The 26801-nt window shown below is 36.8% G+C and overlaps 2 protein-coding genes and 1 pseudogene across 2 annotated transcripts; 1 reads left to right on the top strand and 2 right to left on the bottom strand.

The window, feature by feature from the left end:
- The first annotated feature begins 6316 nt into the window (after positions 1-6316).
- LOC145040000 (uncharacterized) lies at positions 6317-7785 on the top strand (annotated as a pseudogene).
- A 2890-nt stretch (positions 7786-10675) lies between these two features.
- Positions 10676-13890, bottom strand: LOC145042539 (uncharacterized). Its single transcript, XM_078990985.1, has 6 exons — positions 12928-13890; positions 12779-12847; positions 12411-12530; positions 12022-12312; positions 11553-11930; positions 10676-11018 (listed from the first exon to the last, which is right to left on the bottom strand). The coding sequence occupies exons 1-6, from the start codon at positions 13765-13767 to the stop codon at positions 10851-10853; spliced, it is 1866 nt and encodes a 621-aa protein (XP_078847111.1). The 5' UTR covers positions 13768-13890; the 3' UTR covers positions 10676-10850.
- A 3101-nt stretch (positions 13891-16991) lies between these two features.
- Positions 16992-17894, bottom strand: LOC145039999 (uncharacterized). Its single transcript, XM_078987991.1, has 2 exons — positions 17348-17894; positions 16992-17254 (listed from the first exon to the last, which is right to left on the bottom strand). Exons 1-2 carry the CDS (start codon positions 17892-17894, stop codon positions 16992-16994), a joined length of 810 nt encoding a protein of 269 aa, XP_078844117.1.
- Positions 17895-26801: the final 8907 nt, after the last annotated feature.

Below are 26801 nucleotides of genomic sequence, written 5' to 3'. Positions count from 1 at the left end.
ACCACAGTCATCCTCAAACAGGCGTCCCTGATCGGCGCCGTCTTGCGGCTAAGCGCATCGGCCACCACATTGGCCTTCCCCGGGTGGTAAAGGATCTCGCAATCATAATCCTTCACCACATCCAACCACCGACGCTGCCTCATGTTCAGATTCGGCTGATCCATGAGGTACCTCAAGCTCTTATGGTCCGTGTAGATGGTACACCGAACCCCATAGAGGTAATGTCTCCAAATCTTGAGGGCAAATACCGCCGCCCCCAACTCCAAATCGTGCGTCGGGTAGTTCGCCTCGTGAGGCTTGAGCTGCCTCGAAGCGTAAGCAATGACATGCCCCCTTTGCATCAGCACCGCGCCCAACCCAGAAATGGACGCATCACAATAAACCACAAAATCCTCTACGCCCTCTGGCAGGGCTAAGATCGGCGCCTCACACAATCTCTGTCTCAGCGTCTCAAATGCAGCCTGCTGCTCGGGTCCCCACCGAAAGACCACGGCTTTCTTCGTCAGCCGCGTCAGGGGCACGGCTATCTTGGAGAAATCCTGGATAAATCTCCGATAGTAGCCTGCCAATCCTAGGAAGCTCCGAATCTCAGATGGAGACTTCGGAACCTCCCATCTCATCACGGCCTCGACCTTGGCCGGATCGACCAGAATCCCGTTCTGGTTGACGAGGTGTCCCAGAAATTGCACCTCGCGCAACCAAAACTCACACTTGGAGAACTTGGCATACAAGCTCTCCCTCCTCAGGGTCTCTAACACCTCTCTCAAATGCTCCTCATGTTCCTCCCGGGTCTTGGAATAAACCAAGATATCATCGATAAAGACTATCACAGACCGGTCCAGCATCGGTCTGCATACACGGTTCATGAGGTCCATGAACGCGGCAGGAGCATTGGTGAGCCCAAACGGCATCACCACGAACTCGTAATGGCCATAGCGCGTCCGAAACGCGGTCTTCTGCATATCTTCCTCCCTGACCCTCATCTGATGATAACCCGAACGCAAATCAATCTTGGAGAACCAAGATGCGCCCTGAAGCTGGTCAAAGAGGTCATCAATCCTCGGAAGCGGGTAACGGTTCTTCACCGTTACCTTGTTCAGCTCCCGATAATCTATACACATCCGATGCGACCCATCCTTCTTCTTCACAAACAGAATCGGGGCTCCCCAGGGCGAACTGCTCGGCCGAATAAATCCCTTGTCCAGCAGCTCCTGCAGCTGCGTAGACAACTCCTGCATCTCGGGAGGAGCCAACCGATATGGTGCTTTAGCTATCGGAGCCGCACCGGGAATGAGGTCAATCCTGAACTCCACCTGACGCTCCGGAGGTATCCCAGGAAGCTCCTCTGGGAAGACGTCTACAAAGTCCCGAACCACCGGAACCTCGCTCATCGATGCATTACCCGCTTTTCGGGTATCCATCACGTACGCGACATAACCCGCGCATCCCTGCTGAAGGTAGTGCCTAGCCCTCGCTGTTGAACATACAGTGGGTCCACACTGCGGCCGCTCTCCATGAATCACTAACTCTCCCCCGCTTGGGGTCCTGACTCGCACCAGCTGCTGTGCGCAATCTATCACTGCCCCATTAGGGCTCAACCAATCCATACCAATAATCACCTTGTTCCCACGCAATGGAATGGGAACCAAGTCTACCAGGTAACGCTCCTCAAACAGTCGTAGAACACAATCTCGAAACACCATCGATGCTCGCACCGATCGATCGTCAGCAATCTCTACCTCTAACGGGCAATCTAACTCGCCTGAAGTCTCATGAAATCTCTTGCTAAGAGCAAGAGAAACGAACGATCGGGATGCACCCGAGTCGAACAATACCTGAACCGGGATGCCGTTCACATGGAACGTTCCTAATACACATGTATACACACGGAGCACATATCAATATCATAACAACGTAAAATAAAAGATAGAAGGAAGGAATCATACCCGTCACCACATCGGGCGCGGCGCGTGCCTCCTCAGCAGTCAACTGAAATGCCCGACTCCTCACCACTGGAGCCTCTGCCTTGCCCTGACGGCCATCCGTGATCCGCAGGGTCGCCGGAGCTGGCGCCTTCACTGGCGCTGAAACTGTCAACATGGGGCAATTGGCCTTCTTGTGGCCCCTCTGGTTGCAGTGGAAACACAGCAACTCCGATGTCTGAATAACTGTCGCAGGAGCAGTGAAATCCCTGCTGATATGCCCAAACTTGCCGCACTTGTAGCAGCCTGACGATCCCATCCTGCACGCCCCCTTGTGCGGCCTGCCGCACCTCCTGCAGCGGCTCGGACCCGACTGGCCTTTTGGCCTCCCATCTGATCCCTTGGGCTTCTTCCCCGAAGCCCCTGATGCCTGACCATCCTCAAGTTTCCGCTTCCGGATGTGCTCCAAATCTATCTCTCTCTCTCTCTAGCCCTGGCAATCATGGAGTCCAGGGTAGGGCAAGCCGAAAAGCTGACATGCTCCCGAATGTCAGCTCGTAGCATATCATGGTAACGAGTCCTCCTTATATCCTCGTCGCCTGCATACTGGGGCACCAATAAAGCCCTCTCCTGAAACTTGGCGGTGATCTCCGCCACGGTCTCTGTCGTCTGCCTCATGTCTAGAAACTCCCTGGCCAGCTGCTGAAGCTCGACCGCTGGCGCAAACTCTGCCCTGAACCTAGCCACAAAGTCCGACCAGGTCATTGCCTCGATAGCCGAGGCTCCCAACGAGTCACCCACTGACTCCCACCAATCTCGGGCCCGGTCCCGCAAACACCCTGCTGCGTACCTCACCTTCGACCCCTCGGGGCAGAAGCTGGTCAACTGGGCGGACTCAATATCCGCAATCCACCGCCTGGCGACAATGGGGTCCTTCACCCCATGAAAATCCGGTGCACCACTGCCCCTGAAGTCCTTGAAGGACAGTGTGCGAGATCCTGACTGGCTAGAGGCCAAGTCGCTCCTGAATGCCCGTAGGCGATCCTCCATCAGCTCCACGATCCCTTCCTTGATCGACCCAAAGATGATGGGGGTCGACTCAAGGATGCCCCTAGTGATCTCCGACGTGATGAACTCACGTAGCCTCTCCTCAATCGGCTCGGTGCCAGATCCCGAACCTGACCCCTCTCCTGACCCGCCATCTGTCGGTCTCGGCCGAAGTACCACCATTCTGCAAAACATCATAATAATCATTAGTGGTACTGCTACTTTCTGAGGGATCTCAACTACTTACAGGTTCCTTGGTCTCGTCTTGGCCTTCCTCGGCTCGGGTACGGATCCTCTGCTTTCAGTAGTACGGGCCCATACTACCTTCCACATCTATCCGTACCTTCTCCGAGGAATTCCTCGACTCCACCAACTCCCCTTTACTACTGCTACTCTCTGTTATTCTCATCCTAGGCTTGCCCTAGGGAAAACTCAAGTTCAACACAACTGGTCCTCAGCTGCTGTAGGTCTCCTCATAATGCCAGTTAGCCACCACCTAAACACCATCACATGTGATGAGGATTAGATAATCCTTCAAGTAAAAGGTCCGTCCCTACAACGGTTGGACTCAAACAAGAGCTGCGCAATAGGGCCAGTTCCAACACTTTGGGATTATTCAACCCTGATTACATGTGGTGTGACGTGTTTACCTAGTGGCTCACTCCCATTACTCAGAATCCCACCAAGCACGAAGCAAGCAGCATTCGGATAAGGAAAAACAGACTCAAGCCAAAACTGTTCTTAAAACAACAAACAACACTTAACATAGGATGCTAAGCTCATACTATCAGGCATAACCTAAACAGGCTATCCTACTGCTGTCTACTCAATTCTAGCATGCAATATTCAATAAGCTGTAGAAAATAAACAGGCACATAAGGCATCACTCCTAAATCCTTAGCCTATTCTAGCATGCAATATTCATAAAGCTGATAAACATAACATAAACTTGTATGGGTACTATGGGGAATACTTACTTGAGCTCGGCCGGTCGCGCACATCACACACTTTACTCTTTCTTGTGACTCTTTTCCGGGTTTTAAAGAACAATTTCTTTTGGAAAAAATCTTTCAATCCCTCGATTTGAGTCCAAACACTCCCGAAGGCGTGTCCGAATCCCTCAAACCAGGGCTCTGAAACCAACTTGTAACGACCCAATTTTTACGTCCGAAAATTTCACTTTTAAGGTATTACTTTAGAAAACATTAATAAATAAAAACATTGTTTGTTCACACCATAACACATCGCAGCCATGTTCTAAAAAGTCAAACCATACATCCATCAAAATATCAGAGTACAATCCCAGTAAATCTCATAAATGCGGAAACCGAAGAGTGTGTGTATGACGTGCCGCTACCGCGCCGGCTCCTTCCCCTTCGATGCAGAGGTACCTGAAAACAAAACTGTAAACGTAAGCACAAAGCTTAGTGAGTTCCCCCAACGTACCGCATACCATACAAACACATAACATACGTACTGCCAGGCTATTCTGGGGTGCCTGACTACCCGGTACGGCCATTCTGGGGTGCCGACCTACCCATACGGCCATTCTGGGGTGCCGTCTTACCCGTGTCAAGCCATTCTGGGGTGCTGACTACCCATGTCAAGCCATTCTGGGGTGCTGACTACCCATCGGTCCTAACAACCGATCCTCGGGGACTATTTCACCCCCTACTACTACGATCACATATAACATAACAAGCCAGCATGTATACATATCATCACATACTGTCAGACGTATCTGGGGTGTCTGACTACCCTTCGGTCCTAACAACCAAACTCTACTACTATCACATACAACATATCATGCTAGCATATAACATGTCAGGTAATAGCAAACTTAGATGATATCACAAAGACAATCATCTATCATACATCTCCTACTGGTGGGTCGGCATTGTGGCCTTAGACCCACTGCTACTGGAAGGTAACTCACTTCAAAGTAGCTGCTGAACTGATCGGGAACTAACTGACTGCTGCTGCTCCGGGAGTCCTCCGGCTGCAATTCCCACAACATACTCAATCAAACACTGCTAACTGTCCTTTAGGTAAAATGACCATTTTACCCCTGGATTAGCTCTAAGCCAATGCTAGGGTCAACTTTCAGTTGACCCGACTCGCCGAGTGGATCACCACTCGCCGAGTCCCTAGCAAACCAATGTCCTGGGTTCCTGGTTCTACTCGTCGAGTCGGGCTATGACTCGACGAGTTCACCTTCTAACTGACATTCAACTCCTTCATCCTACTCGCCGAGTTGTATGAACAACTCGTCGAGTTCATCTTCATCCGATGAACACTTTATGCTAAGACTCGTCGAGTTGTATGAACAACTCGCCGAGTCTGTTCTTGATCTATGAAGATTGCCTTGGACTCGCCGAGTCAGGGCATTGACTCGCCGAGTCCTAACATGGGTGAGTTCAGCTCCCAACTCACCGAGTCACCCCCTGTGACTCATGGCTCAACTCGACACATGAAGAAGGGACCAAATCGGTGACTCGCGACCAGACTCGCCGAGTCACCTATGCGACTCGCCGAGTCATCGCCATGCACTCCTTAAATATACCGATTTGCTCGATTCCAGTCCATGCCATTCATAGATCTGGACTTCTAGGACACGAATCACACGTAAAGTTTCCAACTTTACGTGTGGATATTCACCAATATGGATTATAGGGCTCAAAATGTCTCAAAAGGGTAGATCTAGGGCTAACAAGCCTCATGGGGCCAAAAAGCTAACAGATCTGAGCTCCTGGAGCTCAATCTTGCATAGATCCAAAGGCCAAACGCCTTATTACGACATATAATGCACATACAAACTTGGGGAATTGACCAAGAAGGACCCAAATGAAGTTTTAAGCATAGAATCAAGGGGAAAACGGGTTATACCTCAAAGGAAATGTTGAAATGACACAAAGATGGCTGATCTCCTTCTCCTCTTCTTGATCTACTCCTCTTACTCCTCAAAACCTTCAAGAACACACCAAGAACACCTCAAACTCTCAAGGAAACAAGGGAAAACGATGTAGGGGGAGTTCTGGGGGTGAATGGGGACGAGTTGGGGCGGAATGAGAGTTTAAATAGGGTGCAAACCCTTGAAACTTAGGGTTTCATCCAGCAGCGGTGACTCGCCGAGTCCAGGATGTGGACTCGCCGAGTCGCCTACTTAAAACGTGTCCTGAGTCTCGTCCCTACTCGGCGAGTCGGACCCTATGACTCGCCGAGTCCAAGGCTAAATTAGGGCAATGCTCAAATAAAATTCACATACCGGAAACCAGGTGCTACACCTTGCGTACACCATGCTCTATGCGTTGCTTACATATGGTACTAAAATATCTTATTCTATATGAATGGATTTTCAGGAGGTAGATGAGAAACTTTTTGCAACTTTTTGCCCCTACACTGGAAGCATCAGGCCCTATAGCAAATATAAGTGTGGAAAGTCAGGTTCTGTATCACACTCCAAAATCTTCATATTATTATTAGGACGTTGAAAAAGAGAGTCATGTCTTTAGCACCAAAAATCTCCCATTCTTTGTAAGTTGAGAAGTCATTAATTACTTTCTAACAGAAGATTATTATTACTATGGTGTGTGATTAGAGGGTTTTTAAGTGAGGTTTGTGTAAACTTTGTAGGTGAATTCAAATGAATGGCACCTGGATACTTCCATTGTAGCTGGTGGGAGGTCAAAGATTTTGCAATTTGTGGTGTATATTCTTTAATTCAATATCACCTTTTTTCTTATGACTATTTATGAAGAAGTAAAAAAGAGTTTGCAATTTTTGGTGTTATTAATTGATATCTTGATGTGTGTATTGTATGTGTTTGCACTTAATTTCAGATATATACCATCTGCCAATGAATGCCCACTCAGGTTACAACTTCCAAATGGAGATATTAAAAGTGACAAATGGCTTTATATCTTTGGTGACCTTCTATGTTTATATTTACTTTTCTTACCAATAAATACATTTGGGATCTTGATTTCATTATAAATGTGTTACATATTGCAAACATGGGGTGGTATTGTAATTTTGAGTCCTCCCAATTGCTTGGAAAATACCAATACCAATAGCATGCACCCTCTCATATGTAAAGTTTCTCCCCAGGTTATAAACAAATCTATACTCTTATAAATTTATAATCCATATTCAATAAACCATTATAAAGTTTTATTTATTGTGATAAGTATTGATAATGAATCTGAATCTGAAACAGGAAGTTAACCAAATATTTGAAGTTTTCATGGGGCAGCTTCGACAATTATTTGGTTTAAAATCTAGTGGTTTCCACAAGGGTACATAAGGAACATCTCTTCTTTTAGCCAGTGAGAGAGGCTTTACAGAATGGTATTAATTGGTATCATTTATACTTGTTACCCCTTATTTTTTAAATCAATTTGTTTATCTAATTTTTTACTTATGAATTCAGGGAACTAGATGTGTTGGCTCGTCAATATGCATGCTATAATCTTCACCAATGTGGTGCAACACTCGGGTCACTTTCAAGATTGGTATTTTTTAGATTTATTTTAATAATAATAATAACTTGAATCAGAAATGTTGACTGAAAAAGTTGTCCAATCTCAATGCAGGTCCAATCACTACCAAGAATGATCACCAAGGATGAGATTGGAAAACAGGTTCCTTACTTAATACAGAAAAAATGACTTAATAATTAATACAGAAAAAAAAATTCTTACAACTTCGCTTTTGCAGGTGGAGTTTTCTCTAGAGGCTGCAAAATTTAGCTCAGAGTAATGCATCACAAGGCATTTATGATGCTTCAACTGGTATTATTGTTGCATTGGGCCTCTAGAGGCCTCACCCAACTCCTTGTTAGCTGGGCCTGAATTGGGCTGGCCTAAGCCTGACCTAATTGTCCCCTATAAAGTGAACAATATCTCCTCCATGGAGGGGGATCTTTCCCCGATGGCTCAATCGCCGCCCTAGACTCCGGTCGGGTGGCTCAGCCGCCACCCTCCAGCGTCAACCACCATACACCACCAACACCTAGATGGTTCTCTCTAGCTAAAAAGAACCATATCAGATCTACCGGATGATCTAACTTGACCATCGGAGCCCGCTTTTGGGACATAGTTCATGGGGTGGCTCTAACGACCTTGTCTGTTGTGACCTCGTAGATTCGCCACCGGTGTAGAAGCACATCCTTAGAGCAGGTGGTCGGAACCGAAGTCGCATCATCTTCATTATTACATGTAAAACCTATCATCAAGTTCATGGACTGAGAATACATCTATGTCTACGTAGTCTATGTAATCAACTCTTTCATCCACATAACGAAATCTAGGGTGTTTTGTAAACAACCCTCCATGATGCACTTTCAGTGTAAATAAATTAGGTATTATTACCCCTTGTAAATAAAAAGATAGAGTTTTGAGAAGAAAGCAAAATTGTTCAAGTGTTTCAACAACAAACTTACCATATACCTTTCTCACGTCTTCATTCACATACGTTGGATAAGCTTTCCACAAATTCAACTTCGTAACACTTGTTTACTGATTTAAAGCTTGTCTAAAGCCACTTTCTCTTGTTGAATGTTAACGTTGGGGTGGATAATAGGTTTTTTGGGGGATGTGTAGTAAAAAGACAAAGACGAAGCCTTCATAAATGTGATTCTATGTCATGCAAGATGACATGATGAATATACCCTCGTGTGATGGGCGTGTGGCCTCGACTAACGTCTAAAGTCAGACGTACCATACACGTGGATGTTTTCATAAGTTTTCTTAACCAGCTAGTTCTTGTAAACCACAGAGATCAATTGTGTAATTTTCCCAAAATAATGATATTGGAACAAACATTAATAAACAATGATATTTTTAACTATATAATGGAGTTATAGAATATTTAAAGCATTTGATTGACAGCTATATGGAACTTTGCTATAAAATTCGTGCACAAAGAAGGAGAAATGATAGTATATAAATAAAAAAATATTAGGATTTTAACTACGAATTTTGACAAAAAAAAATCCTTAAGTTTGCCAGTATGACGTTTTGTCCTTATGTCGATTTTAAATGAGTTCATGCGTAAAGTTTGCCAAAAAAAATTATTTTTGCCCTTAAGTTCCTAAATTACCTTAAGTATGAAATCGAATTTCCAAGAAAAACCTTAAGTTTACATATTTTTTATATTTTTCCCCAAAACATGTTTTTTCAAATTTGACATGAAAGTCCTTAATTTTGTCAAATTGTTGGCTTCATATCAGAAAACTCAAATTGTTGGCTTCATATATGAAAACCTACTATTATAGGTAACAAGGGAAAAAATAAAAAAAATAAAATAATAAAAAATAAAAACTTTGGGAACTTTGGACATTAATGAACAAAAAAGCATCACAAAAACAAAAATCGAGACAAAATTAAGGATTATCATAAAAAGTCCGCTACATAACCTTGCAATGTTACAATCAGATCCTTCTTATACTTGTTTTGTAGTCATTCAGTTAAGATTCCCCTAAGAATCCCCTGGATGGGTCTCGTAGGCAGCAACATCCGTGCTTGTCTTTGTCGTGATTGTCCGTTGTTCCCCTGGTGCGCTGTCATCGATGGTGTAAATCTGTTCGTTCGAGAAAACATGTTGATCTCTTTCCATATCCTATCCCCGGTTGTTGCCCTATCAAGATGTGTCCCTTCCTTTGACCCATTTTTCGATTTCTTAGTGCTGTCCCCCTTGCGTTCCCTCCCTTTGTGAAGAATTCTATTTCCCTTTTTCTCCACTCTTATTTCTTCATTTCTTATTCTCCTCTTGGAAGTACCTAATCTATTTTTTGAATCCACTCTTATCTCTGTGCCATTTTTCCCCTAATCTTCTGGCCGACACAACCATTACCGGTGTCAATGCAAGGGCAATTAGTACGGGTACTATCCATGACTTTTGCCTAATTGCTTCCCGATCCTCAGGCTTTTGCCCTTTTCTTTATAAACTTCATAGATTCAAAAATATTGCAAAATAAAATTTCATCTTAGCACTTTTAGTTTATAAGTTTTTTGACATTTACATTTTTCAATATTTACAACTCATTAAGCCAAGATTGACTAAATATAAATAGATTTACATATCATATTTCTTACACTTTTGAATGATAAGATATTTCTTGCCTCCTTGTTTGTTTCGACTATACAATTGTTCCATTCAAAAGTAGCACCGTTTTCAATAATCAACCTATTTTTTGCTAGTATTTTATTTTGATAACAGAATCAATAGTGTTTTCAAAATTATTGCACCATTTGATAGTTTATTGTCCTCTGATAATCACAAATTCATACTATTAAATTTATTTTACCAATATATTGTAATCTATGAATTATGCAACACCCCCATCACCCGATCTCATGAACAGTTGGTGCATCGGCAGTGGTCGATCTATTAAAACAGCACACTTCTTCAAATCCAATATAAATAAAACCCATCTTTTGCAAGAATTCACAATTAATGCAAGTAGAAAAACTAACAAAACTTTTTTTGAATTTACTTAAGAGTTTTGACTCCAATTTTGATTCCAATTTGGGGCTTAAATATGCATTTCAGTTTTACGAATTTTGTTTCATAAATCCAATTATGATCAAGATAAAAATAAACCGATCTAGTGCATGTGAAACACAATAACACAAAAGCATAACAAAACACAGGGAAAGTAAGTAAGTCCATTTGTTTGTTAGTAGTGAATATGTGAAAATAGTTGATGGATGAAACAAAAGCATAGTATAAAACTATGGAGGTAATTTAAACATATCATTCAGACACTTTCTAAATAGTAAATACCCTTCAAGTTCAAGGGTGTCATAAAAGAGACTCAAAGTTTTGTTGGTTTAAACATAAAATAAAACTTGTATCCAAGTCCAACTTCAGCAGCTGTGATTACATAGATTGTTGCATGAGATGGCCATCAGATCGATACCCTTCTCCAGGGATGGAATTGGAATTGGAATTGGAATTGGAATGGGAATTTGGTGAGTGATCATATTTACAAGCCGGCCCGTATTTGCATATTCCATACCGACTGTAGTGCGTGCACATATTCTGATCCTGCATCCATCATTTCAAAAACAATATCAGAACTATATATGTTGCTTACAAATTAAACATAAACCAAACTGGTAATCACACAAGGAATGGAATGGTTCATTCCATTGGAATAAAAAACACTGTTTGCTTTGCCTGATGGAATGGAATTGACCATTCTTGAGTGAATCTGCTTTGTGTATTTTTTCTTTTCATTCCTTCATTATAGTAATGCAGCCAAACATGATAAATGATAATGGAATGTAATGCCTGATTCCATTCCATCCAACCAAATAAACCCCAAATGTTAAGTGCAACATAAAGAACAAATTTAAGTAATGTCTCCATTCTCCATTGCTTTGCTAGGGTCTAATTTTCAATCAGACCCACAATCTTGTTTTTTTTTTTTTTTTTTTTTTTTGCTTCAAATGGGACCCACAATCTTGCTATTGTTTCTTGTGATCCACAAATTTGGAAGCTATTGAAAGGCCAAAACAACAAGAACTAAAGAGTGTTTTACACTAAATTACCATAGAAAAAAAAAGAGGATGTACTTACAGGCCTTAAAGGCAACCCTTTATCACTCAGAACAGAAGGGGCAGTTTTGGTAATGCGACTCTTAGGATGATGAAACTTGCAGCCTGATCTGTATTTGCAGTCCCCTGTTTTCATGAAGTAACTGCATTCAGGTTGTCCAGGCCTTTCAGGATAATCTGAACCAATCATCTGTGACTGTGGCTGATGTGGATGCTGATTCTGATGCTGATGTGTCATCTGTGACTGTGGTTGATGATGCTGATGCTGATTCTGATGTTGATGTGTGTACATGTTAGCATCAGTTGGTGGATTGTTCAAAAAGAAAGCCGGTGGAATAGGCAACCCTCTGTCTGAACTTGGATACACATGGGCAGGAGGTGGTGGAGGTGGGACAGGAGCCTCAACAAAAGTCAACCCCAAAAAACATAAACAAGTTAGTAAATATATGTATTTAGTTGTACAAGGGCAATTTAGTAATTAGACAATGTACCTGATAACCGTTCCAATCTGGAGTTGGTGGAGGAATGTGCTGCTGGGGTGGTGGTGGTGGTGGTGAGTACATCACTGGTAGAAATGCAGCAGGGGTGTCTGGAGTTCTTTGAGGTGACCATGGGGGCATATTTGGAAGAGGTCCATCATTTCCATATGGGGTTGGGGAATGGGAATGGGCTGAATCACCTCCTACTCCTCCTACTGCAGTAGGATCAGGATGATTAAACCTGCAATTTGGCCCATATTTGCAGGAGCCATTACGCATGTAGTAAGGGCATTCTTTTTCTCCCTGTAATATAATAAAATGTAGTCAAACAATACACACCAGGAGGAAGAACATAATATGAATGAATCTTGAAAACAATAAAGATTGCAAATTAGTAATACCGGTCTGATTGGGAGGCCTAAAAAGTTATACTCTACCACTGGTGTTACAGCAGTTTTTCCTCTGCCATGACTGAATTTGCAAGATTTCCCATATTTGCAACCACCCGTTGATAAATAAAACTGCAGCAAAATGACAAGATCAAGTATCAGGAATGCTTTCTAAGTGACAAGACAGGGTACCCATAGCAATGATTGTATAGCTTAAGCAGATACATAGAACAAACATTAGCACTGGGAATAAATATACAGACTAGTGACTTGTTGTAACAAAGGCCCAAATGAAGGGATAATCTGCAGCTGTGTAACGACAACTGTATAACAATGTATGGAAATGGATAGAGATTGTATGAACAAAGATAGTAAATAACCTTGCAGTCAACCTGGCCATGCCTCTCTGAGTTTTCTTCCTTCTGATTCTTTGTTTCCTTCATGGGTTGCTGAATAAGAGAAGTGATCTTCAGTAAGTTTTAGCAGACACAATGAGAGAAAAGTTTAAATTTGTTTGTAGAAATTAAACCTGATTTCTCCTTCTGAGAGGGTGATTGAACTTGCAGTTTGATCCGAACTTGCACATCCCTGTCCTCATGTAATATGAACAATCCTCAGCATCTGGTCTCAATGGATAATGATACCTTTTCGATCCACCACCCCCTGGAACAGTCATTGGCCCACCTTCATCGCCCTCTCCACCAGCATTTTCGTTCTCGTTTTCCAGATCCTCCCCATCTTCAAACTCTTTCTCATTCCCATCTTCACTCCTCTTGTCTTCACCGTTACTCTCGTAACCGACAATTTCACTAGTGCCATCCCCATCCTCTATCTCAATCTCGTGATTCTCCTTCGAATCCACCTCCTTACGTTCAACCGCTTTCTCATCAGCACCACCGTTAACGTCAACAACGTTTCCCCCATCCTTTTCGCATTCTAGTCCAGTCTCGCCAACTTCCCGCTCTTCTAAAACCCTACATTCCTTCGGATCCTCTTCTCTAACCTTCTTCAGACCGTTCCGTTCGATAGCCTCATCCACGAACTGCCGTACATCTCGGAAATACTTCTCTCCACTTCCACTCGAAGAGTCGGCTTGAAACGCTTCATTAACAGCCTCCTTCACTAACAGGTGCCGAAGCTCTTCATCTATTGCTCGCTTCACTTCATCTTCCTCATCCGTTACAACCGAATGCCCCTGAAGATCTCGATCAATAAGCTTATCTTTGCAGGGTACCACTAGGTTTTGAAGCTCTTTCGTAATATCTTCCACTAGCTTATCATTGTTGATGGACGAATCAGACTGCAGCCCTAAATCTATATGTTGTTGTTGTTGATTATTAAGTTGAGAGTTTTCTTCAAATGCATCCATTCTCCCTCCACATCTCAATCTCCAAACCCTGAGTTTTCAGAAAATATGGAGAAAGAGGGTTTCTGAATTGTAAATATATTTCCAGAGAAAGAACGAAGACGAGTGTGTGTGCGAGTGTGTGAGAGAGAATGTTAAAATACAAGGTATAGGTGTGAAACGTGTGATTGCACGGATGATTTCCGTCAAACTTAACGGATTTTTTAAAGCTTTTTTTTATTTTTTTTTATTTTTTTTTTTCAAAAAAAGGAAAGATCATGTCATATTTTCAGAATACTTTACATTCTCTATTTCATAAAATAATTTTCTTATAATTTTTTTGGACAAATTACATACGAATATTATATTTTGTTTTTTCTTTTAACAATTAAATTAAATTTTATTTCATAATTTTTTTTAAGAAATGTCAATCTTATTATCCTTATTGTACATTAACATGTTAAGAATTTTTCCTCATTAAAATCACTTAATTTTGACATTTTTGCATGTAATAACATATTTCAAAAAATATCAAGTAGATTTTATGTAATTTAAAATTATATATATATATATATATATATATATATATATATATATATATATATATATATATATATATGATCAAATGAGAACAGTCAAAAGGTTGAGAACGGAAGAACATATCTAGACCATCTAAATATTCAAATGTAAGGCTATTATCAAACAGATTATTTATGTAAATTCTGAAAATTGTTGGTATTAAAATGTAACTTTAATAAGTGATCAAGGGTATGATGGTAATTGCAACTTTAGTCCATTCCTATAATTTCTCACTCACTCTTATATTTCATTTCAAATTTCCTGTATCGCTACCTCCTCCTACACACCACGATTTCTTCTTCTCTCAAACTCTAAACCCTAATTTAACCGTTTTTAGAACGTCGTCCACACACCCCGACTTTCTTCACGTTTGGTACCATTCAACTCCTTCACCATGTCACGGCTACCACCTTAACCATGTCATAGCCGCCTGCCTTCATCATCTTTCTATTCCTTCATTATCGATCGAAAGAGATAAGGTTTTGAAACATAAAAGCAACATCAAAACAATCACCACCACTGTTGTGCTCCCCTATCCTTCTGTTACACATCTATTGTTAATGAATGTTCAGGCCTCTGCGATGATGGACCTCAACCCAATTTGTCAGTAATGGTGTAGATGGAACTCCGATTGCTGCGGTGAAAGGAGGCTTTTGGAGACAAACTGATGTTGGTCGTGATTTACAGATTGGTACATAGCTTTTTCCCTAATATAGAGTTTATTCATCTTTATCCAGTGGTGGTGATTTGTTCGTTATTAACAAATTAGTGTTTTGAAATCTGTTAATTTTTTTTTTTCAAAATAATGTTTTGATTTTTTTTAATATAGCTCGTTGTTTTTCTAATTTAGGTCTATTGATGTTAGATATGTGATTAATGAATTTCATATTCCAATTTCTCATATATTCTATTAGCCTACTAATGCTTAAATAACTCCCTCTCTTAAACAAGTAAATTTATAGCTTGATTAATTGATTTTGGTATCTTCATTTTGTATGTTTTTATGAACTATTCATACATGAATATAGCTCTATTCATTCATTATTAAATTTATTATACTTAATTTTATTGATTGATTGTGGGTTCTATTCATACATGAATATAGCTATATTCACACATGAATATAGCTCTATTTATATATTTTATGTATTTTATATATTGTTCATCTATAATTTAACGTCATACATGTATTCTAAATCTTTTTAAATTAGTTAATTGTTAATTGTATTTATTTCTTTATATGACGGTGTGCAGATGAAATCGAGATGCTTTTACATCGGAATGTCGGAGTGCTAATATACAAACAAACATAACAAAGTGGAAAAGATGTTCCTTTATTCATTTACGATTATAGAATAATAGTTAACTATTTTTATTATAACTTTTGTTTATGTTCTATTCATATGTAACTATAGGAAAATATATATTTATTACACTGTAACGTTTTATGTTATTATTTATAAATAGATGTATAATATATAGCGAATGTGTTTTATTTATTTATAATTATAGTTTTATTGTAATATTTTCTCTATAAATTGTGTTATATTCATTTATTATAAATTAATCCACCTATTCATTTAAGATTACAATCAGATTCATATACGATTACAAATATATTTTATTCTTATATGATTACATATATTCAGATGAAATTATGAATTCATCAATATTTTTGATAGATTGGTAAAAATAAATAAAAAACAAAAAAAAAACATTTTTAATCATCGTAAAAATGTTTTTTTTAAATAATATTACTGATTAAAAATAGATTAAATACATTTCTAGTATTTAGGTAAAAAAAATCAATTAATTAGATAACATCTCATTATTATAGGAATTATTAATTATCCATATTTAATTACATCGTAAAATTCCTTTTATACCTTTATGGAATTATTGGTCTACAATTGTTCTCATGTTCTCAACCTTTTACGTGTTATCATTTGATCATTGCCATATATATATATATATATATATATATATATATATATATATATATATATATATATATATATATATATATATATATATATATATATATATATATATATATATATATATATATATATATTCAACAAAAAACTATTCTAAGACCGGAGGGTATGAGCGATGAGTTTCTCTGATTTTTTGTGGGTCACACCACCATTTTCTTTACCTTTTTTTCTTCATCTAAACCCAATGAATGGGTGGGAAGCTTCCCTCACTATTTTGTTTTTTTTGTTTTTTTAAATAAAAATAATTCTTATATATATATATATATATATATATATATATATATATATATATATATATATATATATATATATATATATATATAACAAAAAACTATTCTAAGACCGGAGGGTATGAGTGAGGAGTTTCTCTGACTTTTTGTGGGTCACACAACCATTTTCTTTACTTTTGTTTCTTCATCTAAACCCGGGTGGGAGGCTTCCCTCACTATTTTTTTTTGTTTTTTTAAATAAAAATAATTCTTTTTTATGATTTATAATTTTTAAATTAATAATAAACGTAAAATTTAGTTAAGAATAAAAAGCATTCATTAATTAAAATTAAAATTACATTAAACTTAATCTTTAAATAAGTAGAAAATTAAAATAAAAAAACGCAAACAAAAAATCAAACAAACCACAACATAGAATCTTACTTAAAAAAAACAAAATACGTCACTCGGAATCATCGTCCTCATCATCGACCTCATCGTCTTCATCATTCTCCCAAATATCACTCTCATCATCGGAATCTTCGCTCTCGACGAATATATCAGAATCCTCATCTGATTCGTCAAACGAATCATAGTGAGAAAACTCTATCGGTGGCTGAATATGAGTCCTATAAATGTGTTCCACCAAATCAACACGAAGGGTGTGATGAATGTCGCGATTGTGTACTTCTCTTCTATTCGCTCTATACTCTTGTGTACCAACGACTACTCATTCGACATTTGGCAAAACTTTATTTTCATTGTACCGACATATCGCTCTTCCTCAGTCTTCAAGAATCATATTATGCAATATGATACATGCATACATTACGTGTTGTAACATTTTCACTTCATATGACCTTGCCCCGACTGATAGTACTTGCCAACATCTCTTAAGTACACCAAATGTTCGCTCCACATCCTTCCTAGCTGAATCTTGAGCCTCTTTAAACATTTTCTTTTTCGATTTGTTAGGACATGTAAACGATTTCACAAAAACAGACAAGGGAGGATATATACTGTCACTAAGATAGTATCCACACTTATATGCTACCCCATTTGCTTGAAAAGGTACATCGTGCAACTTTCCAATGTAGATATCGTTGAATACCGATGATTGGTCTAGCACATTGATGTCATTATTTGCACCGACTGAACCAAAGAATGCATGCCATACACAAAGATCATGTGATGCGATAACCTTTAGAACGATCGTCGGCTCTATGTGGTCGCCTCTCATGTACTGACCACGCCATGCGTTGGGGCATAATGACCAACCCCAAAGCATGCAATCGATACTACCCAGCATTCCAAGGAATCCATGCTTGCGTTCATGCACCGTGTACAATTTGTGGATATCGTTCATAGTTAGTTTGTGTAAATATCATTGCCTATAAACCAAACATATCGCTTTGCAGAACTTGTACACACACTCCCGCACGGTACGCTCTGACATCCTAAAATACTCGTCTCATATGTATGCGCCCATGCCGTATGCTAACTGACGAATTACAGTCGTGCATTTTTGAATTGGAGAGAAATCTTTTATCCGTCTCGCATCCATTTTCCATTGGAAATATGGAAAACAACATTCTAAATCGCCAACAATACGTAAGAATAGTTCTTTCCTCATTCGGAACCAACGCCGAAACTTTACAGCGTAGATGCGTCATCTGCAAAGTAATCTTCTATAAGACGATCGTGTCCGGCTTCGCGATTTCTACGCAATCGCGGCTTTCTTGGTTTAGATCATGCACGATATGTTTCGCCTAGTCGGTTTTGAAACTATGCAACCGTTTTCACCATAACGGAACCGATAAACTTAGCCTCCTCTAGAGCCGTCGAATCGGATGATGAAGATAATGACATTTTGATTAATATTTTTTGGAGAGAATAAGAAGGTATGGGTTTTGCCACTACCTGTAATACAAGAAACTGAGTGGGTCAGGCTGGGAAGCCTGGTGAGCATATATGGTTTTCAACCCATAATAAGTAAGTTTATTATTTTCAACAATCATTAAACCTAATTATCCGTTCCCGTTATCCTCACCTTACATCCCTAAAGCATCTATCATAAAGGACCTATCCTAAGGAATTTTATCGGGATGGATACTACTGCTAAGGGGATTCCTCAGCCATCAGTGTCCGTAAGACAACCAGGGGGGGGATGGAGTACACCGGTGAACACTTCGTTCACAAACATCTACAGGTTGCGAGCCTGCTAGCGTTCCACTGGACTTCCTAGAAAAGTCTGTGGTCGTCATCCATACTCCGTTATATGACTGGAACAACGCCAACATTGAGACCTCTCATCATTTTATTTCACCATGCACCAACTATTTTATCTACCCATGTTCTACCCAACATATTTGTAGATATAAAATACATAAATGGTCCAGATCTGTAAAATAAAGCTTACATCTTTTATCCAACATAACTTTTAAAGCATAAAATACATATATAGTCCACATCTAAAAAAACAATGTTTACATCCTTCATCCAACATAACTTTCAAAGCATAAAATATTTATACGGTCTAGATCTAAAGAAAAAGTTCAATCTGAAGGAAAGAAGTTCATATCTTTCATCCAACATAGATCTCAAAGTATACAGTTTAGATCTGAAGAAAAAGTGTAGATCTGAAGGAAAAAGTTTCAGATCTGAAAGAAAGAAGTTCAAATCTTTCATCCAACATAGATCTCAAAGTATACAGTTTAGATCTTAAGAAAAAGTGTAGATCTGAAGGAAAAAGTTTCAGATCTGAAAGAAAGAAATTTAGATCTTTCATCCAACATAGATCTCAAAGTATATAGTTTAGATCTGAAGAAAAAGTGTAGATCTGAAGGAAAAAGTTTTAGATCTGAAAGAAAGAAGTTCAAATCTTTCATCCAACATAGACCTCAAAGTATACAGTTTAGATATGAAGAAAAAGTGTAGATCTAAAGGAAAAAGTTTCGGATATGAAAGAAAGAAGTTCAGATCTTTCATCCAGCAAACATCTCATGTAAACAGATAACATATTTATACACATAGCACATAATTTATATAAAATACTTCATATTTATGTGTAAGATGAAAGTGACTATACACTCACCTGATACGGAGTGATTTGGACAGCACCTCGCTTCTAAAGATAACATTCTTTGATGAAACTTAGAAGTTTGCTTGAAAACCGGGCTCTGCGTGGGCAGACATTCAAACCGAAAAACTCTTTTTCTCGGAGCCTTCTAGCCTTCCGGGGCTTTCTTCAGGTGCTAGGGAGGTTTCCTAGGCTTTTGGGGGTGTTTTGGGAGGTTTAGAGAGTGAGTAGAGAGAAGAAGTGGATTTTGGTATAGAAAATGAAGGAACTCTCGAGGGGTATTTATAGGCTGCAAAAGGGGTGAACTCGTCGAGTTTCTGTACCAACTCATCGAGTTTCTGACCCCATACTCATCGATTTATTGGTACAACTCGTCGAGTTGGTGCCACGTTTCGTCACCAGATTGCGCCACGTCGCCCAATTCGCTGCATCACCCTTCTGACTTCTAAACCCCGTAACTTTCGCATACGAGCTCTGTTTTCGACGTTCTTTTTATCCACGCGTCGGTAAAAACAAGATCTACAACTTTCATTTAGACTCCATTGACTAATTCTCGATCGATATTAAATTTAACAGTAGGAGGAGATTAGACTGTTAAATGACCACGAAGAATTCGTAACTCCTTCATACAAACTCCGTTTTCGTCTGTCTTTTTATTGTTGAGTTCCTATTAATGAGATCTTCAACTCTCATTTAGGTCGCGTAGGCCAAAAACCGCTCGGTCTTAAATTCGAGTTTCGGCTGTGCACTGCTATGCCAAACCTTAGAAAATTCATAACTTCCTCATACGAAGTCAGATTTGTGCGTTCTCTTTTTGTATGTTCTTGGTTTAGCGTATACTACAACTTTGGTTTAGATTACTATGGCCAAAAAGTATTCTATCGTAAATTCACTTTTTACGCTTCCTGGTGTCTTGCCGATTCGTCGCGAAACTTCGACGGGTCATAACTTGTTCGTTATAACTCGGATTTCAACGCTCCTTATATGTCTAGAATCGTTGTCACGACCACTACAACTTTATGTAACGATATCGGGTTTATCTCACACTTAAATTTTGATGCTTATTTTTGTCCTTTATTTATTATATTATTATAATCAAGTAATAAGCACACAAAAGCACATAATTCACATAATATTCAGGTAATTCATCTTTATTACTTTAAAATGAGTTATAATGGTTGACCTAGACGATTATATCATCGCATCAATGCTTAGCCTCGAAACACGGGCGTTACACATAGACTTGCCATCTGAATTCTAGCCTTGAAAAGTGACATTTTGACTCCTCATGTCATGAGAAATCATGCTCACGTTGTGAATCTAGTCAGATTAGGATTTCTAACATGTGTCATGGTCTCTGACAGCTACATCTTCGGAATGCCATAACTTTTGCATACGAGTTCCGTTTTGACGTTTTTTGTATCCACGCGTAGGTGCAGACATACTCTACAACTTTCATTTAGACCCTTAAGGCTAAAAAATATTTTATCGTAAACTCACTTTTTACGATTCCCGGTGTCGTGCCAGTTTTGTCGTGAAACTTCGACAAGTCATAACTTCTTCGTTATAACTGAATTTCAGTGTTCTATATATGTATGGAAACCTTGTGACTTATATTACAGCTTAGTTAAGATTATTTATTATAAGTAATCATCTATAAAAAATCATTTTTGATGCTTATCGTCTCTAAATTGACTAGCTCGAATCTACATGCACTAAATAAATAACAACGTACTTCTGGATATTGTTTCGTAGATATTGTTTCGTTGGAGGAGTTATTGGAGAATATATGTGATGTTGAATACATGTTGGATGTTTTGAAGCTGAAAATAAGAAGACAAAATGAACATTTAATAGATTATTTTTTAATCTTGGCTAAAAACATAAAAAGAAGAGGGGATTTCTTAAAATGATTATGCGTTGATGATAATTAAGGGTTAAAAATAAAGTTGTTTTGTTTAAGTTGTTATTGTATATGTTATGAAATAAAGTTGTTTTGTTTAAGTTGTTATTGTATATGTTATGATGTAACTGTGTATACTAATGTTTTGGTCTTGTAATGCATAATTATCGGATATTATATAGTTACACTTCAAATTAGTTAAACCAAGAAAAATGTTCTTTTTTTTTTATTATTGTTAAATTTTCATATGTATTTTTATTGATTAATTATTAAAGAGTTGTTTTATTTATTTTATTTCAATATCCGGTACATATTTATATATTTTTTTGACAAAATGAAAATCTTTTTATGGGCTTTTTCAATCACGTAGTGCAATTTGCAGTAATGTTGATAAAATATTTTGACATTCCAACTTTTTAATGAATTAAGTAAAAAAAACGTTTGTTTAATCAACAAACCCAAGTACTGTGTTTGGAATTTAAACATTCTTTTGATTGTTTGACAATTTACATTGTAGACATTTTTCTGCAGTGTTTGTTAATGACTTGTTTATTTGGTACTTTTGATATAATTGAACAAAGTTGTTACTTTTATATTAAAAAAAATTTGGATGTTAGACATTGTGGTTATGTTAACGAAATTTAAAGAAACAATATACATATACATGGTTAAAGTGGAACATTTCTATACACTCATTAATGGTAACATACTTATCGTTTTGGAAACCAAATACATAAGATCTTTTAAACTCACTCCATTTGTATGGTCGTGTTGGTTTAGTAAAAGTAAAAGTATACTCACACAATTGAAGTCCCATGCCTATTGCAACTTGATTTACTAAAACTAAAAGTACAAATTAAATGCAACAAATAAATTGTTCCAAATGAAATATGAAATTCCATCTTCAATAGCTCATGTAGTTTTTTTTATATACCTCTCATATATTTTGTTTATAATTTCAAGCTTTTCAATCAGAACCTTCATCATGTGGTTCATTTTATTTTTTTTCATTTGCATCTTCCATATATGAAAACGTTTTTTTTATTATTTCTTTTGGAGGACATGTCTTTAGTCGATGTAAGAGTGCATCTCTTCTCGCTTTGTTTAAATTGTGATAGTTTTTTTGAACTTTAAAGGTTTCCTGACATCCATTTGTCATGCATCAAGTGTAAATATTTCATGATTAATAGTGTGACACAAATGTAAATGCACTATATTAAAACAATAAATTAAAAGGTTAACGCTTTTTTAGTTCTTCAGTTAATTGAAATTATGATATTATGAATACCAATTTGTAAACGTGATCAATTCATTTTATTTACAATGGAGGAAATTATTGAGGATATGAAACAAGATACCACTCATCATGAAGATAGATTTCAGAAGGTACCATTATGTTTATTTAGTTTTAATTTTTATTTCATTATTTATATACTTATTTGTTTTCTCATCCTTAACTACGTGGCAATATATTGCCACTTTATAGGCCACTTAGCAAAGAAAAAAAAATTTATATATATATATATATATATATATATATATATATATATATATATATATATATATATATATATATATATATATATATATATATATATATATATATTAGAAACAAGTATGGTAACTGTCATCGTATCAATAAATGATGCCATTCAAGAAGTGATGAAGGATATGTTCATGGAATTTCATCCTAAGGAAGAAATTGCTAAATGTATGGGATACAGTTAGCAATGGTTTCCATGAAAATTTGTACCTAACCACACAACTTAAGCATTTTCCCGGAAGACCAAATGGTATATATATGGCTAAAAGATATCTTCAGAATTGCAGGGAAAAAAACAAAAGTGTTTGTGTGTTTATTGAATATTCTCAATCTTATTCATGAAAGAAGAAAGAAAGTTAAGTGTGAAGACACTCTTTTGGTGGTAAGGTATGTATCTTTTATTATTTTCAACTTATAAAAAAGCTTTATAACTTTTTTTTTTCTTATTGTGGAGATTTTGAAGCTTTTGTTATTGATATGCCATGATATTTTGTTGAGCTGCGTTGAAAAATTTTAGCCAAAATTTTTGCTACATTCACAATAGAAACTTTTTCAAGGTTTTTTCATTGATGGATAAACTATCTTCCTATTGTAGAAGTTTTTTCACGTAACATTTTTTGAAGAAAGTTTGTTAATTAACAAACGCTTCATTGAGTTTTTTCAACTATTGTAGTGGAGCTTATGTATATCCAACAAATTATAATAAGACAACTTGTAAAAAATAATATAGTAATATAAATATATTTAATGTATCCTATATAAACAAAAACTCTTATAATATATGTATCGTTAAAATTTTTTGATTGATGACGTGGTAATGCTATGATATAAAAAAAAAAACTTTATGGAAAACTCTTATATTACACAATGTGAAAAAAAAAAATGTTTTTAATAAGATAATAATATAAGCAGTCTAGTTGATATAGACTGTTTATAATAAAATTCGTTTTTTAAAATAAATATTAATTTGTGTAACCACTTTAATTCATTCATTTATTACAACCAACTCATTTGCAATTTGCTTATTATTCTTAAAAAATATGCATATTTAATTATTGTTGGTTTATATGTATTTTCAAAGATAAATATGTATATCCATTGTTTTTAATTTTAAATAATGAACATGAATTTCTTTGTAATTTCGATACAAAATACTATATATGATGGTTATAAAAAATGGTTTACAGCGTGAAGGCAGCTTGCTAATTAAACATGAGGTATGAGTGTGTGCATAAGGAAAGTGACATTTTTGTCTCTTAGCAACTAAGGTCTGCATTTATGTATAGGCCATTAAGAGACAAACAAGTATTGGTTTAAATGAAGAAAATTTAATGAGAAAATTGTTGAAAGAAGAAAAGGCTATCAAAAATTCAAAAGCGAAACAAACACAACCTTAATTTGTTATTTATAAAAGGTTAGTTTATTATACAAAGAGTTAAAGATTACAATGACAAGTGTAATTGTAAGAATATTAAAATATGAAAAAGAATGTGTTGTAACATTTAACACTTTTTAAACATGTATCATGAAATAATATACATTTTGAGTACATGGATTTTTTGATGTGCTAAATGGAAAATAAACGGTCTCGACTATATATATAATTTTATTTTATTTTGTTGAGTTGATATTTGTTTGTCAATGTTACCACCGAAATTTTCTCAAAATTCTCTCGATCGCACATTTTATGAAAAATGATTTGGGCAATAAAATGACATCAAGACAACTAAGTATTTAACTTATATTGCAAACTCTCATAAATTATCTTCGAATCTTTTGATTGTTACATCTTATGGACTATGAATATTTCACAAAATGTTATATAGATGGTTGTTACTAGTTGGCATTGATTATTTAAAATGTTGCTTTAACGTGGTAGAATATCTACATAATGAAACTACTATTTTCTATTGTCTCACTAACTAATAATGTTTGCGGAACCCTAAATCAATTTCGCAAAATGGACTTTTTAGTAATTTCTTGAAGTTAGGCAAATATTATTTGAGTCAATGTGGTAGTCCTAGTTATACAAATTCCTAGTTTACTCTCTTTTTACCCTTTTTACCCATGTGTTGTTTCATGACTTAAAAACATTTCATCGTCCCTAAAACCATTTTGAAAAATCTCTTTTTCAATGTGATGACTATTTAACAATGTTGTTACATGACTTAAAAACATTTCATGGTCCCTAAAACCATTTTGCAAAATGTCTTTTTCGACATGTTGACTCTTTAACACTTTGAATCATTCAACAAAAATCATATGCACATAACCTGACTCGTGTGTTATTTTGCCAACTTTACAATATATACATGTCATGTCACAAAAAGTTAAACATAATGAAAATCACCTTAATTTATCCATCCCCCTTTAGGGTATAAGACCGAACAAAGTCGTATTTAGTAGCAACATAAATATTCACAATGAACTTAAAACTCTTAACATTTACCGAGACGAGAAGCCTTGAACTTTTCTGCAGTATATCATCGCAAACTTAAAAGGGAAACCATACAATTCAATTTGAAGAAACCAAAAGTCGGTATCTGATTAACTCTTGATAACACACTATAGTCAATAGCTCAAAATTAATTTAGCTCTACCATAAATAGCCATTTGTGTACAATAATGCTAGCAATGTGATTGCTATTTATTGGAATTTTCATTGCCATTAACATCAATGAAATCATTATAATCCATACATGGTAACAAAACACACACATCCATGTACTCACACACACACACCACTTCATACAATCACACACAACACAATAACACAAATGCAAAAAATTAACACTTTCCTATAATTGGCATAAATGCATAAAAAGGAGATACATTGATATTTTTTGCATTTGGCCCCTGGTTGTGGGAAATTCAAGAAATAACAATATATTTTCCTTTATTTTTCAAAAATTTACAACTTTTTATTGCCTTTAATTGTTGCTTACAACAAGATTTTGTATACTAATATTTTTTAGGAAAATACATTTATTTATATTTATTCTACTCTATGTACATAGTTATGAGACCTGATGTTCTTGCAATTATTTTGATCATAACCACATACCATTTATGTAGTTACTCCATTGGTTTTATAAATTTATATGTTTTTCTTTAAGTTAAATGCAAAAAATAGCAACTTACTTTCACTAATTAATTTATTATATCAACATACTTTCATTTCTTCCTATTAGAACATTAATACAGCATACCCTAAAAAGTATAACACCAACATAAAAATAAATGAAAGTAATATGCATTTTATGTGGGTTAAATGCAAGAAGTTGCAAAGTACCTTTATTTCTTCCTGTTTCAATATTATACTTTAAAAATACGATGATGTAATAGAAAAAGATGAAAGAATGATGTGATAATAAAGGAAATAATGGAATTATGAGGATATTTGCTACTTTGTAAACACAAATCATGCAATCACGACATACTTACATTGATTCTTTGTCATATAAAACTACTTTCCTATTACATGTGACTGTGTGTATGTGCATACATGACTATATATGTGTAACTTGGATTTCCATTTGGTCGAAAGTTGGCAACTTATATAATCCCCAATTTGTTAACCAATTCATATCATCAATTCATTTGGAACTATAATATGAACCATTTGGAAACGAGCATCTTAGTTGCATATCATGATAAAGATTGTTGAGGCTAACGGGTTCAAGCCTAGAAATTTCGGCTCCACTGCTAATATGTTGGGTATTAGGGAGCGTAGTGTCAATAAAAAGAA

The sequence above is a fragment of the Lactuca saligna genome, chromosome 4, assembly GCF_052625555.1.
Source record: "Lactuca saligna cultivar CGN05327 chromosome 4, ASM5262555v1, whole genome shotgun sequence".
Lineage (NCBI taxonomy): Eukaryota > Viridiplantae > Streptophyta > Magnoliopsida > Asterales > Asteraceae > Lactuca > Lactuca saligna.
The sequence above is the reverse complement of the archived record's forward strand: the minus strand, read 5'-3'. Positions and strand labels throughout refer to the sequence as shown.